Source organism: Polypterus senegalus, chromosome 1 (genome assembly GCF_016835505.1).
Source record: "Polypterus senegalus isolate Bchr_013 chromosome 1, ASM1683550v1, whole genome shotgun sequence".
In the NCBI taxonomy this organism is placed as follows: domain Eukaryota; kingdom Metazoa; phylum Chordata; class Cladistia; order Polypteriformes; family Polypteridae; genus Polypterus; species Polypterus senegalus.
In genome coordinates, this window is record NC_053154.1 from 124,585,046 (window position 1) to 124,601,103 (window position 16,058).

Sequence of the window (16,058 nt, forward strand, 5' to 3'; positions counted from 1 at the left end):
ATTGAAGAGTTTGTTTCCAACATGATAAACACTCAGTTTTAACTTTGTGTTTTAATCAGTGAAATGAAACACTCAAGGGTCACTTAATATGCATACTAATTTTGGCTGATCACATTACAAGTAAATGTGTTTTTTATAGACATAAAGAGTGTGTTTCTTTGCAAAACACTGAATAGAATCTCTGTTTTACCTCATTATTGTCTCAAAATACTAAGTATTATTGGTGTAGAGTTTTGCTATTTACTGTGACACTGCAAACAAACACTGCACATAAAACTTGTTTTATTGGTATGTGTGTTTGCATCAATATTGTGGATGAATCCTCATTCCAATTAATTATTTTACTGGAGCAATGCTTTTTTTGCTTTTCTCTAAAAAAAGATGTATTTCTGTTCCAATTCTTTATTTTAAAATTCCATATACTCACTATTAAAAATTAATCTAATGGAATATATCTCATTTTCACAGATAGATAGATAGATAGATAGAAGTATTGTCACATCCTTGTACATGGGGGACAGCATAAAGGCTCAGATAATAGTTATTTCCTGTCAGAACACCAGAGGGAGCTGTTAACTGATGCCTTTTCTCCTCGTCTCTCTACATACTGGAAGATTCAGAATCTTAACATCTCTGACATCACTTCTGGAGTCTCTGAGGCTTGGGGTTCCCCCTGGCAGTGGCAACGGGTCCCAATGGGCTTGAGCTTTCTTGCTCCTCTCCCGTGGTCCTCTCTAGATCCAGGGTGGTTGCCCCCTCGTGGCCCGGAGGACATATATGCCACCTCCTGGTCCATCCAGGTGTCCTGGATGGGTCTGTCCCTCAGCCTCCTATGACAGCGTCTACATGACGTTTATTTTCTTTTTTTCAACATGTTTATAAACCTGCATTTTGTTTTGAATTGGTCTTTGGGTGCCCCAAAAATTTATCATTGTCTCTGCTACTACAGTGACGTACTCATCAGGATTCCTTAAAAGTTGCTGGCAGATGGAGCAACAGTAACCACATTACTCACTGTGACGGTGCAAATCCTGGTTTTGAAAGTCCTGGTAGGGGAGCAACAGACACAGCTCACTGAGATGGAGGTACATAATCAAAACCATGCTATTCTCCAACATGAACGATCACTGGGACCATCCCAGTTACTACTTCCATCGCACCCCAATGACAAGATTGAGAATTTTTTGTAGTGTTCAAAAGCAGTGCAACCTGTCATCACTGGGAGCATGAGGAGTGGGCACATATACTGGTGCAGTTTTTGAGGTGATTGACACAACAGGCCTATTATGACCTTGATGAGCAGGCTGCTGGTGACTATGACCAACTCAAGGCCAACATGTTGCTAAGATATGGCATCAACCTGGATCAGCAGGCAAGGGTATGCTTAGAGTGGCATTTTGACTCTAAGAGGCCAGCATGCTCCCAGGCTTTCAACCTATAGGACAGAGTTGGGCACTAGCTGAAACCAGAAAATAATACTTCCCAAAAAATCATGGATTAGGTAGCATATGACTTCCTAATGAATGTTTGCCTCACTTTTCTCACCCATTCCATCTCTAAGCTTGGAAGATCTGATCGCAATTGTCTAGCACCATTGCACAGCCTCACAAATTGAGAATTCAGAACATCCTGCTATTCACTGTAATTCTATAGAATGTGACCTAGAGCCCTCTACACATGGTCATAAGTATATTTTGGTAATCATTGATGATGTAACATGATCCCAGAGGAAATAGCCCTGAGACTTGCCAATTAAAAAATCAATGCACAAAAGTTGGTAGGGCTCTTTGCTTGTGTCAGTTTTCCTAAAGGCTAGGGTCACATTTCACCTCATAAACGTTCAGGGAAGTTGCAAAGATACTCCACATCAAGCATTTGAAAATCTCAATCCTCAAACTGATGGTTTAATCAAACCATGCTGGTTTTAATCAAACCCTCAAACAAATGCTTCACAATGTGGTCACCATGGATGGGAAGAACTGGGACCAGCTATTCAACGTCATACTTTTTGCTTATCGGGAAGTCCCACAAGCCTCTACTGGCTTCTCCTCATTTGAATTACGTTATGCACATCAGAGGCTTATTAGACATTCGAAACTAAGGATGGGATGGGCAGGCCCTGCCCTTCACTAACATTTTAGAATATATCACGCAATTATACAATAAATTCAAATTCGGCCAACTCTAAAAGATAATATGAGCCATCAGCAGTCAGACCAAGCTCACAATTACAAATGTCTTTAATGGAATCTGCCAAGTTAAAGAGCATGATTAGCACCTCTAAAAGTCATTGGCAGCATTGTGTTCCCCCATCTGGGTTGCATGGGGCACCCACAACTTTCCAGTGTCCTGTGGATAGAGTGCTTCAGACCCACAATGCCTATAGTGCTGCCTATGTGGATGATGTTGTCATCTATTCCAGCACCTTGGAGGAGCATGTACAGCTAGAATGCGCCATGCTCCTGACACTAAGTGAAGTCAGCTTATGCACCAAGTCCATATATTTAGGCTACTTGGTGGGCAGGAGTACAGTTTGTCCAGAAAACAAGAAGAAGGTACAAGCTTTCTTAGGACTAGTGGGCTACTACTGCCGATTTGTTTATAATTTTTCTGAGAGCACGTTGATATGGGATGAGAAAACAGGCCGCATTCTGTGGCTTAAAAAAGACCCTTATGTCACCATCGGTCTTGATAACTACTGATTTTTGTTCTCCTTTTATCTTACAGATTGGCACTTCAGACACAGGTCTTGGTCCCGTATTGGCAAAAAGTGTCGGCGGTATTGAACATGCTATTATGTTCCTGAACTTGAAACTACTGGATTGGGAGACCAGGTATGCGTCGGGAAAAGAGAAGCCTTGGTGAACAAATGTGCTATTAAACAGGTGTGTTATTACCTCCTTGTTTGTGAGTTTACTCTGGTGACAGACCATGCTCCGTTACAGTGAATGGCTCTTCATGATGAGTCAAATCCTTATGTGATCAGGTAGTTCTTTCATTGTCAAGGTTCTCTCCATGCCAACTCAATGGGTCTGGGCTGAGAGCGGGTTCTGTCACACGCATGCGCACAGGGGACAGCTTAATGGCTAACATTATAGTAATTTCCCACCAGAACACCAGAGTGTGCTGTTAACTGATACCTTTTCTCTTCCTCCTTCTGCAGACTGGAAGACTGACAACCTTAACATCTGTGATGTCACCACCTGCCTGGATCTGCTTCATAGACCTATCCAGTATCATATGTTCCTCAGTGACTTTTTGCCTGTGTAACTATACCACTGGAGCTAGCCATCATAAAAATGGGATAGCAGCAAGAGAAATGTTTTTATTAAATGTAGTCAAATTCCTGTGAACTCGATGTTGTACTATTACATCCAATGTTGAAAGACCTGAAACAATGTTAGTTTGGTTTACATACATTAATTGTGTGTAAGTGATTTTTGATTTTTTTTTCTGTGAAATTTGAGCCATTTTAAAAATTAGTAATTTGTAGTTGTAATTTATTTTATGTATTATACCCTACTTTGGGTTAAATGTTTAATTTTATTTTATTCCAAATTATGAGTCTTCCATTTGATGTTAACAGTGAAGATGACAACTGATGGACATAATAAACAAACACTATCTTCTATCCTACAGTATCACTAAAATGGTATAGCTATCAGTACTAAAAAACAAGTATTGGAAGTCAAACACGGTCTGAGAAAAATGGTTTCAGTACATCCGTACTTAAAGGAAGAAAGTAAACATGAGTGATTGAATTGAATTATCCATATCACAAAATCCCTGAATGCATAATAAAAATGTTCATAATTTCAGATTTAACACTAGAATCCCTGAAGTTTATGAAAAAACTCGTAATCCCGGCCCACCTTAAATCCCTTCGCACCTCTCCATCAGCGTCTTTTGTTTTGTAAATGTGTCCATCACCACAAGCAGCAAACAGCCTGCTGTCCCATTCCCCACCTTGACAGAGGTCAACTCGGGCAAAAAGTTCTCCCAGCTCAAGCCAAGGCTCCTTATTTGTGTGTAAGGTTCCTTGAGTTGTATAGGGTAAAAATAAAACAGTTTATCCTCATTTGGAATACATGCATTTCATGGGTGTTCCGTGTCTCCAGAGATCTGGGTAAGTGTAGGATGAAAGGAAATGCTAGACAAGAAATGCTGAACACATACTTAAAGCAGAAACTTTTTCCACGTTATTCGAATAATGACGTGAAGAGTATAATGTGTGAAAACTGTAGTACAAATATCAAATGAACGTGTGCTTTTATTCAAGAATATAACCAAAGAAAAAAAAAGCATTTGATTTCTGTCAATGAGTTAAAAACTCAAACTTAAATGTCAATCATCTGGGAGTTTAGATGTGTTTTTCAGTGGTGCTGCCTTATAACCCAGAGGTTCTGGATTTGAGACTAGGCACTCCTCATTTTGAGTAGTGAGCTGGTATTATATTTATTATTATTATTATTATTATTATTATTACTAAGCTGTCTGTTGTTACGGTCCTGCCTTTGCCCAGTCTGATAGTGGTCACGAAACATCGTATCTTTGATTGCCGGTACAATAAATAGTTCTCAGCAGGTATCAGCCACAGCAACCACTGTGGCCATCGCTGCTCTTCTGAAAAGAATGGAAATAAATGCCATCAACTCAAAGAGGGAGAGGCAAGTTCGTTGTACCACATGAATGTCACTAAGAAAATTAAACTGAATAATAAAAAAAACAAGTGCAAACCTTTACAACTACCTAAAATTTACATTGGATGTTACAGACTCAAATCAAATTTATGTTTTTATTATATTATACTAATAATAATAGCAGCTCACTACTCAAAACGCAGAGTGCCCTGTCTCAAACCCAGGACCTTTGGATTATAAGGCAGCAGTTCTTACCGCTGCACCATTCAGGAATATGTGGCCGATGGTCAGGTCTACTATTAAGCACAGCAGTTGCCTCTCCTTTGTCTTGTTCTTGAGGTTTGCTGGACCACAGTCAACTTACATATTCCATTTATTCTTTTGCATGGGCAGCCATTCAGTCTTCTTCCTGTTGGTGTAGTCAGCAGCTACATTTAACCTTCTGCACAGTGTAATTTTATATTTCCTCATATCCAATGTTTAAGAATCTTCTTCTCCCTAGTTCAAGAAATGTCCTGTTGTCTTGTCTTTAATCTGTGTTTTTCCAGACTCTGAATTCTTGTTGAACACTTTGTGTAAGCTTAATATCCTTTGTGCATGATTCTTGGGCACTATGCCCTGTTTTTGAATCTCAACTATAAACTCAAATTCAATTCAGTTAAAATGTTTCTAGCTCTCTGGTGGGCTGGCGCCCCGCCCAGGGTTTATTCCTGCCTTGCGTCCTGTGCTGGCTGGGATTGGCTCCAGCAGACCCCCATGACTCTGTGTTAGGATATACGGGTTGGAAAATGAGTAAAAAGATAAAAATCAAGTTATGAAAAATAATAAATTCATTAAATTAATACGTTAGTTACAGTTCAAGGTTATTTTTACTGCCTGCACTACTACAACTACAGCTACTGCTACTACTTTCTGTCAGCCTATTCAAACTGTTTCTTTATTATCATAACAGCCTTAGTTAACACATACACAAAAAATTAAAAAATATAAAAACTTGCTACAAATAAGTAGAGTAAAAAAAATGATCACATTGTGACTAACAAATATTTAGCAACTAAACCCCGCACTGGTTTCCTGATGTAAAAAGAAGTCATAGCTCCCCCCAGTGGCTAATCCAAACTATACACAAAACGGAATAGATTTAGGTTGGCACTGTCAGAATTATTGGTTAAAAAGCTGAAAAAAAGAAAAATATTTTTACAAAAGTCCTAAACAGCATAAAGCCAAATTAATTTTTTTTTTCTGAAAATGATATTTAGATTTATTGACTTAAACCTAAATCTCTTTAAATTTTCCAAAAATATTAAATAATTTTGTTATTTTTTTATTTAGAAGAGCTACTTTTCCCATTAGTTTATACTGTATAAGAGAGCTGCTGGGGGAAAGGAAAAATGAGTCAGAAAAATACAAAGATATACTGTATAAGTAATAAACATGCATTTGAAAGCTTTAAGGTATTTGAATGCTCCTTCTTCATCAGTGTTTTCTTTAATGTGTGCTTTTTGGTTACCCTTTTACATAAATACTGTAATATAATGATGCTGACTGGATGGCTTCTAAAAGCAAAATTGCCCTCAGGTTTTGGGGACCAAATATAGTGTAATTCCTAACTTTAAGTTTGAATGCACTGAAGTGAAGTAAACTGTACATGAAAAAATATAAGTTCTTTTCAGCATAGTGCAGTGAACCCAAGTTTATTCACTATTTGAACAGACCGAAAATAGAACATTTATTAAACATTTCACAGAGGAACTGGAATATGTGATATTCGGCAGTTTGATATACAGTAAAGTGAATATACTGTAAAATGTTGTTGTTGGTCTAAATGTCTGATTCACACTTTTATCTCTGGAGAATCCAACTTTGCATATAAAAGCTCTGGCTGCTTAAGTCTGTGCTGTTTTTAAGTGACAACAATGCAATTCAAGAGGCAGGAATTAGTGATTTCTGTATTTGCTCTTTTTCTGTTTTCTGTTACTGCATCCAAGTGTAAATTTTTAGAAGAATTTAATTTGAATGGACTGTTTAAAGCTGGGGATTTTATATTTGGAGGAATATTTGTTATGAACTTTGAAACAAAAGCTCCAGCGTTACATTACAAAGCAAAGCCTGAACAATGGAAGTGTGAGAGGTAACATCTATTAATATAGCTTGTAAATTTGTAGATATTATGCAAAAGTACTGTATAGTTAGTGGAATGTATTGAAGGTGTCCATGAATTAAATCATGTTTATTATATTATGCCATTAGCATAAATAAAAATACACCAGTTAAGTATAGTGTAGTGTAGTGTAGCCTCTAGCCACTGGCTAATTTACTTATAATCCTAAACAAAATGTCTCTTTTTTAATCATAACATACAAGAAAGAGAAACTGCAATCGGTGATGTTTTAGTATTTTGAAGCAGATCCATGAAATAATAAACCTTTCTCTGTTATTCATGCCATTTATACAATACATATAGAACTTGGATCCACAGATACCTTCTTGCAGATAAATCCATATCTGTTCTGTAATATGGGCAACATTTGCATTGACATGGTGAAATATTCAGCAAAAACAAATCTTAATAACTTTTCTCAGCTTTTGTCTTTGTCTTTTTCTAATTTCAGCTATGAAGTGTCAGTATTTCAAAGAGCCCAGGCAATGGTGTTTGCTATTGAGGAGATTAATCAAAATCCAAATATTCTTCCTAATATTACATTAGGTTTTCAAATATATGACAATTGCAATAACATTGCGGTTGCTCATCGAGCTGGCACCGCTTTGTTTGGTGGAGTAAGCGGTACAAACACTGCTTCTGATGATAACTGTTTGGGGAGCCCTCCTGTGCTTGCCATTGTTGGTGATGCCAGGTCTTCACATTCAATTGCTATATCTAGGACAATGGGGGTCTTCCACATGCCTCTGGTAATGTACAGAACTCTTCATGAAGTTGAAAAAATTAGGAGCAAGTTTTAGAATTGTTCAACAAGTGTTACTTATTTAATGTATGATACGTTTCTTCAAGCTAATATACTATAATATGAACATTGTTATTGTTTTAAAGATAACTTTATTTACTCAATTATTAGTATTTCCACACACTTTGTTACATAATTCATAGAATTTTCCATCCTTTCTTTTCTTTTGTGATGTTCATCTTTCCATAGGCATTGAGTAAAAGAGAGCACACAGTGAAATATGAGATAATATTAGTTTCTCCTAGTAACTGAATGTAAAATAAATTACATTAATTTTGATATATATTATTATTAATTTTAACCGAATTTGAATTAAAATATAATTTTGCCACTCAACAATAATAAGGTATTATCTTGCAGTGAGCCTTTTGATTTTCAGTACATACATATTATTTCAAATTAAAAATATCTTAGTTATTGTCATTGGTAGCTGTGTCACTTACAATTACACTCTGGTAGAATCTTGGTTGTTTAGGGAATCAAGTCAGCTAACCAGCGTCTGCTAGTCATAAAGGAAATTGTTGAATTTCCAGCTCTGTAAAGCTCTGAGCCAAAACCTGGATGTTTTGTTTGTGTAATAACCACATTTTTAATAGCTGCTGTAAATGGAAATTAATGTGTTAGAAAAATAGATCTACTGTGCAAAAAAACAAGACAAGTCACACATATTAATGTGTAACAAAAACATTACAAACTGGACATTAAGCATTTTGTAAAGAAATGTGAATGGAATGGAAGTGAAGTGACTGCCTTATATTTCTGAGTATATTCTCACTGTGCTCAAGTGTAAACCTAAGAGGTTTGTTTAACTGGCACTGCTAAATATCCCTGGGATTTCTCTTCTGCAATTACCTGGTGACTCATTAGTTACGATCTCAAGCTTTTGGCTTACTGCAGTTGCAATATTAGTGTAGCCTGCATTGAGCAAGCTAGATAAGAATGAAACAAAAAATCATTTATAATTATGATCACAGCTTTAAGAATGGAACAGATTTCCTTTGAGGTTGTAATTTGAGTATGTTTTTCATCGTTAGTTATAAATATTATACAGTATGCACATTATGAAGGCTTAATACAGATTGGTGTTAGAATTTGAGTAAACAATATAATTGCAATATAATTGCAATATAATTGAATTATACGAAAAACAGACAGTCAGATCAACTTGGCCAACGGGTCCTGTGCCAATCATTCGGAAAACAGGATAGAAGAGGAGATGAGATAAGATGAGATGACACATAAGCCCACAAATACATTTGTTTGTTTATTTCATCTTCATCAGGTCAGCTACTTTGCCACCTGCACATGTTTAAGTGCTAAACATGAGTTCCCATCATTCTTCAGGACAATCCCAAGTGACGCTTTTCAAGTGAAAGCCATAATAAAAATTCTGAAACATTATGGATGGGTATGGGTCGGTGTAATAGCAACCGATGACGATTATGGTCAATATGCACTGAAATTATTTATTGAAGAATTTAAATCTTTTGGTTGCCTTTCTTTTGTTGAAACCCTCCCAACAGTTTATGAAAAAGCAAAAATTCTTCTGATTGCTGAAACTATAAAAAAATCTAGTGCCAATGTTATTATTGCATTTGCTGGAGAAGAAGAATTAAATTACTTGGTTAATGAAGTTGTTCTTCAAAATATTACTGGCAGACAGTGGATTGCAAGTGAAGCATGGAGTACGTCAAATTTTTTAGCGAGCAGTGCATTCTACAACTCATTTGGTGGGACTTTAGGCATTGCCATCCGCAGCGGAGAAATCCCAGGACTTGAACAATTTTTTCTTCAGGTTCGTCCCAATTTAAGACCTGAAAATAATTTAGTTGTTCAGTTTTGGGAAACAATGTTTCAGTGCAAATTTCAGCAAAACCTTAGCCAAGAAAATACTAATAGTAAACCATGCACAGGATCAGAGGACATAAAAAGTATGAAAACAGCATATAGTGAAACAGCAGAGAGATCTACATATACAATTTATAAAGCAGTGTATGCCCTGGCACACGCTCTTCATAACTTGATAAAGTGTGAAAATGGAAAAGGTCCATTTGAAAACAATACTTGTGCAGACAAAGATAATGTGCAACCTTGGCAGGTAAGAAGAATGTCTCTTATAAATCCAAAAATAATTTCTACATACTGCATACTAAGAAACATTTAAGAAAATGTCAATAAAGAGCTGGTACCTGTATTGCTCCTCTGCTACATACTGATCAGGATATAGCAAAGAAGAGGGGAATAGATTGATGGAAATGTGCATGAACAATTTTTTAAGCATTTCTTAAACATTTATTTTTGTTAGAGGCACACTCAATGCTCTGATTTAAATAATGAGCAAAAGTATTATTTAATGGCTAGTACATATATAAAACAATGTATTCACTCTATTTTCTGTTGCTTGGAAACTGTTTATTTTAGTTAAATTTCACGGTATGTACAAATAACTGAACACTCTATAGCCTAGCAGTTTAAAAAAGAAATACAATGTATGCTAATAGTAACCTATCGTTATGAAAATGTAGTCATGTATTTAATGTGGCTATTAACTGAATAGAGCTGTTTTCATTTGATGTAGCCACAAAATCATTGCACTGATATAATTACAAAAATTTGATTTCTATTTCAAGCTCACTCATTATCTGAGGAAAGTGAACTTTACAAACCATTTAGGTGAACGTGTTGCTTTTGATGAAAATGGTGATCCTCTTGCTCTCTATGACATAGTCAACTGGCAACGTACTAAAGACGGAACAGTGTTTGTTAAGACTGTTGGCATTTTTGATGCATCAAGCCGAGATGAAGAAAAACTGACCATTTCTGAAGATCTTATATTCTGGAATTCAAACTCTTTAACAGTAAGATCATTTGTTGATTTAATAAATCTGCAGCAGATAAAGAGTGTGAAATTAGTGGGAGGAAAGCACTGTAGTGTCACTCTGTGCCCCGTGCCAACCAGCCAACTTTTTCTTTTATGGTTTTGAATAAATGAATTACATTACTAATTCCATTGTGTACTATTTTTGTTCTTTAAATGTCCTCTCATTCCAAGTATGAACATCAGCAAAACTGTAATCTTTGCTGAAATTTGCATTAAAAAATTGAAGTTTCTAAAGTGGACCTGAATATATTTCTCAAGTCATCATCTGAACTGAAAGATATGTTAAAGACATTTGTTAGGTTAACTGGTGGTTGTGAAATAACACTGTGTGGCCAAGAGAGATGGGCATGTGTATATGTGGGCTATGTGATGAACTTAGCCTCCGTCCAGGATTGGTAACTGCCTTGCTTCCCCTGCTGCCAGCTTCCCATGACCCATAAGTGAATTAAATAAGTTTGAGAATGTCATGTTATGTTGTATATTTAAAGCAATGATAATGTTAAAGAGTAACTAATTGACAGGTTTGTTTTAAAGGTTCCAGAGTCTGTCTGCAGTAAAAGTTGCTTTCCCGGAACAAGGAAAACGACTAGAAAAGGCCAGCCAGTTTGCTGTTTCGATTGTGTACCCTGCGCAGATGGAGAAATCAGCAACATAACTGGTAAGCATAGTTTTTTTATATCTTTTTTTCTATCAAGTACTGCTATGGTCAAATCAAAGACCGAACAAAATGTAACCAAACAAAATTTGACTAATCACTTTATGGATATTTTGTAACTGGAAATGCATTCATGCAGTATGCTAATTCCTTGAACAAAATATTTAGATAGATAGATAGATAGATAGATAGATAGATAGATAGATAGATAGATAGATAGATAGATAGATAGATAGATACTTTATTAATCCCAAGGGGAAATTCACATATTTGTGTTACATTTCTTGTAATTGCAAAGTTTCTATAGAGACAGAATCATATTTTGTATTCAGAGCAATACTGCTGTAGGTCTGTTCTTCTGACATGCTAGCACAACTAATATGTTATTTAAAACAGATGGATCTTCTCAATCTTAGCAACTTGACTGCAACTTATGGATTATACAGGATGGTACACAAAGAAGTAGAGCAGCACAAAATAAGGAACTCCACCCTAGCTTAGCAGCAGTAAATCTAGTAGTATAAATTCAAAGAGTATCCCTTTCACTGAAAACCCTTTCATTTGAAGTTAAATGCTGTGATGAAATCCATGGTGAAAGCTGCAGTGTTTGACAAATACCGACTTTATTCATTGACTAATTGGTCTCTTACAGATGCCACAGAATGCATTAAGTGCCCTGATGATCTCTGGTCAAATGCAGGAAAGAACCAATGTGTTCTGAAAGAAATTGAGTTTCTAACATATGATGAATCAATGGGAGTAATATTAACTATAGCTTCATTGTTTGGAGCCAGCATTTCCGTATGCATATTAATTATATTTATCCACCATAGGAACACCCCAGTCGTGAAGGCCAATAATTCAGAGCTAAGTTTTCTTCTTTTGATTTCATTGATTCTCTGTTTTCTTTGTTCATTGAGCTTCATTGGGCAGCCATCAGACATAACTTGCAGGTTTAGGCATGTAATGTTTGGTATCAGCTTTGTTCTTTGTATTTCCTGCATCCTTGTGAAAACAATAGTTGTAATAATGGCGTTTAAGGCCACACTACCAGGAAGTAATATTATGAAGCTATTTGGGGTTGCTCAGCAGAGAGGAACTATTTTTTTTCTTACCTTTATTCAGTCAATGATATGTTGTATATGGCTAGTTGCAGCCCCACCTTTTCCAACTAAGAACAGCAAATATTTGAACACAAAAATTATACTTGAATGTGATATTGGATCACTTATTGCCTTCAGCTGCACTCTGGGTTATGTGGGCTTATTATCCTGCATATGCTTTCTTATAGCATTTCTGGCCAGAAATTTACCAGATACATTTAATGAAGCCAAGTTTATAACTTTTAGCATGCTCATTTTCTGTTCTGTCTGGATCACTTTCATACCTGCTTATATCAGCTCTCCTGGGAAACACACAGTAGCTGTGGAGATATTTGCTATTTTGGCTTCAAGTTTCGGTGTCACCATTGCAATTTTTGCACCAAAATGTTACATCATTCTGCTTAAGCCAGAAAGAAATACTAAGAAGGCTCTAATGGGCAGAGTTGTTTCTTAGAAAGTTTGCTGGTATTCCTGCTGTAGTAGACATGTTACATCAAAGGATTTGTTTCAATTAATGGTCACTTTAAGCATGAAAATAAAAAAAAACTAACCTGCAAAAATGACTCTGTGTTTGATTGTTGTCTTTTCTTGAAATTTTCACAAAAAATCAAATAGTATTTTATAAAGTAGCTTTACTAAAATGCAAGAAAATACTTGTATTAACACCTTGTATCACCTTTTCAGTGTCTGCCACTCTTTCATTTCATCTTATCTTGGCTGTAATTCTATCTTCTTCCACCTGAATGTACTGACAGAATTCATCTCCTAGACCCAACACAGTGATTATATTCCACCTATGCTGACTTCCTGCTTGTGACAGAATAATATGAAATTTATTTGAAAATGTTTCCTCATCAACACCCCAAAATATATATATATATATATGCACTGCTCTAAACATGAGACGTAAACATGACTTTACAATGCCAGTTTTCTAGTGGTTAAAAATTTCTATTACAGATCTTTTGATAGATACTTTTTTAGTTTTGCATCTACTAATTCACCAAGGTCTTGCTTACAAAACACTGTCCATTGTTATATTTAAATACAGACCCACTTCACTTTTGTGTTCTGTAGTAGAATCATTTTTCTAGCTTTGCTCTAAACTGGACTCCATCTTAACTCTACTATAGGTTGGATTTTTCATAATTTCTACAAAGGATTATTTTAGCTCTCAGGTATCATTTTTCCCTGTGCTAATACCACATGTTCTTTTTGCCTTGTCTTGTATAATTTCTGTACTGAATTTGTCATTTTGATTCTTCCTTGTAATCAGTTTTGCTCCATGCAGAAGATCAACCCAGCTACAGACAGACACAGACACAACAATGTCCAAAACCACACACTTTTTATTCGCAGTTCTTTTGCACACACAACACAGTGCACCAACCACCCACAATGCTCATTTCTGTCCTTATCTTCTCTTATTTGGCCACCTCCACTTCTCTCCCACAAGCTCTGTCCACCGCTTTCCGACTCTGGCTCCCCGAGTTGAGTGAAGCGGCCTCTTTTATGCCACACCAGGAAGAGCTCCAGGAGCTCCTCAATCATGTTTCGGCAGCACTTCCGGTTGTGGTGGAAGTGCTGCATGGGAATCCGGCTCCTCTTCTGGCAGCACTTCCAGATGTGCGGAAGTGCTGTAGGCCACAGCTCCAGAACTGTCCAGGTACCCCCGGTGGTGGCCGTGGGCCCCCACAGTGATAAGCTTCTAATCTCCACTTCCGTGGCCCTGATGTAAATCGGGGGGGCTATATGTCCACTCCTCAAAAGGGTGTCCCGATTGGGCAAGGTCCCATCTATTACATCTGTAACATTCCTAATAGTGGTACATAATATGAATGACTCTGAATAAAATAAAATATGTATTGATTGGTAGACAGCTACTTTTCAAATTAATTTTATTTTTCCTAATCCAGTTAGCATTTAATATCTGATTATAACATTAATAAAAGATTCACAGAAAACAACAGATAAGTCATCAGATGTTGACAGACTATCACTGAGTAAATTTTGTACCGTATATCATACCTTTAAGAATAAGCACCATCCTAATGCATTTTGCATGCAATACAACATGCAAAACAACCCAAATATATTTCTTGTATAGCCCAAAATCACACAAGAAATATCTCAGTGGGCTTTTTCTGACAACTCCAAAGCCTTGACTCTCTAAGAATACAAGCTAAAACTCTCAAAAAAATCTTGTAGGGAATAGAAATGGAATAAATCTTGGGAGAGGCAATGGGTGTCAAAAATGGGGTAAATGCAACACTCAAAAGAGAAAATGAGTAATCCTCTTCACAGAACTAGATGGCCAATCCATCTTTGCCATCTCAGAAATACAATACAATATATGCAATATTAAAAACTTAAAGGAAAAATGCAAGAATGGATTATACCACTCACTAAATACAGAACTGTTGCATATGTTGATACAGATTTGTTATAATACATCAAAAACAAAGTAGAAACTTGCCAATATAATGCTTACTAAGCTAAATCAATAAACACATACTTCCTCATTGTTACATTTAATGTAGCACCTGCAACCTCGTGGTTGTCAGACACACTCTGAAAAGCTGTATATGCTGTATTGATAATTAGAGGTCCTCCTGGCATTTCTCATTGACTAGAATAATGCCAGTGGAGAACTAAATATGCCATACCAAAAAAGTGCATTTTTTCACCAAACAATAAAAGGAAAATATAAAAGGGGAAAACATAAAGTGTCAAAATAAACAGATCTCCCTTTGACCACCTATATTTATCTCTCTCTCTCTCTCCCTCTCTCCCTTTGTAATTGTTAAAAATAATGGTTTGTTCTCCTTCACTGAAGCCTGACTATGGTTGTTAATTAAACTACACAGTTTAAGGGTATGTCTATAAACTCTTCAGCAACTGTGCTTTTCTGTAAAACCCAAGACTAATACACCACTGAAATCTGTTCTGCCTTTAATGGATCAGAATAATAATGTATCTCCAAATTCAACCATCCTTTTAAAAATGTAACACTGGACCCATAAATATACTCAGAAACAGTGTGCTGCTTTCTAATGAGCTGGAGAATTGCATTACCTTACCACAAGCTTTCCAGGGCCAGTCTATCTTTCTGAGAAGATCATACTCTCTTAGAGAATGCTGGGTTACCTGTCATCAAGTATTCTTGGAGAATACTGGCCTGTTAGTGTCAGGTCATCCATTAAAGTTACAGGACTTACCATCACCAGTTGATGCCTTTTTCCTGCACTAACACTTATATCTGTAAATTCCCTGCATGGTTCCCCTTTGTATTGGACCTTACTGGGTTGTGTCTCCAACCTCTACTCCTTGTTTCATTTTGTCTGCCCCTTGCAAACCTCAATATAAACAGAAATTTGAACCTAAAAGAATATCACTCCAGTTTGCAACAATTTAATTGAGTACTTGGTGCAACTTGCCTCATTTGCATATAGCTCCCCAGGGATCAGACTTATAGCATATGCACATTTTGTGCCTATTTTTTTTTTTTTTGAGCTGGAATTTATAAATGAAAACTGAAATGGGAGAACTTGGTTATATTTACGGTAACTCTGACCCAGCCATACGCAACATTTTGGAGAATGTCATAAATGATGTCACCCTTGATCAAGTGGGGGAAATGCAGCCAAACCAGCTAAATGATGACTCATGTGCACAATGATTCATATTAATAAGCAGTTATTATTATTATTATTATTTTTTTGTTCTTTATTTTGCCTTATACAATTTCTCGTATTAGGAATTTGTTAGTTTTCGCCGGAGGCGTGACCACGGGGGGGCTGGGGTGGGCACTGCCCC

At 36.4% G+C, this 16,058-nt stretch overlaps 1 protein-coding gene across 1 annotated transcript; it reads left to right on the forward strand.

Annotated features, from left to right (window-relative positions):
* The first annotated feature begins 1,336 nt into the window (after positions 1-1,336).
* On the forward strand, positions 1,337-12,696 carry LOC120530507 (extracellular calcium-sensing receptor-like). The gene is made up of 7 exons (XM_039754966.1): positions 1,337-1,378; positions 2,728-2,834; positions 7,253-7,550; positions 8,886-9,701; positions 10,234-10,461; positions 11,019-11,142; positions 11,792-12,696. Exons 1-7 carry the CDS (start codon positions 1,337-1,339, stop codon positions 12,694-12,696), a joined length of 2,520 nt encoding a protein of 839 aa, XP_039610900.1.
* The last annotated feature ends 3,362 nt before the right edge of the window (positions 12,697-16,058 follow it).

What these genes read in the sequence shown, in the direction of transcription:
- LOC120530507 (XM_039754966.1), top strand. Translation starts at nt 1,337, where the DNA reads ATGTTGCTAAGATATGGCATCAACCTGGATCAGCAGGCAAGG. An exon ending in GGGTCTTCCACATGCCTCTG is followed by an intron (nt 7,551 to 8,885) that starts GTAATGTACAGA and finishes CATCTTCATCAG; the next exon opens with GTCAGCTACTTTGCCACCTG. An exon ending in AGAAATCAGCAACATAACTG is followed by an intron (nt 11,143 to 11,791) that starts GTAAGCATAGTT and finishes GGTCTCTTACAG; the next exon opens with ATGCCACAGAATGCATTAAG.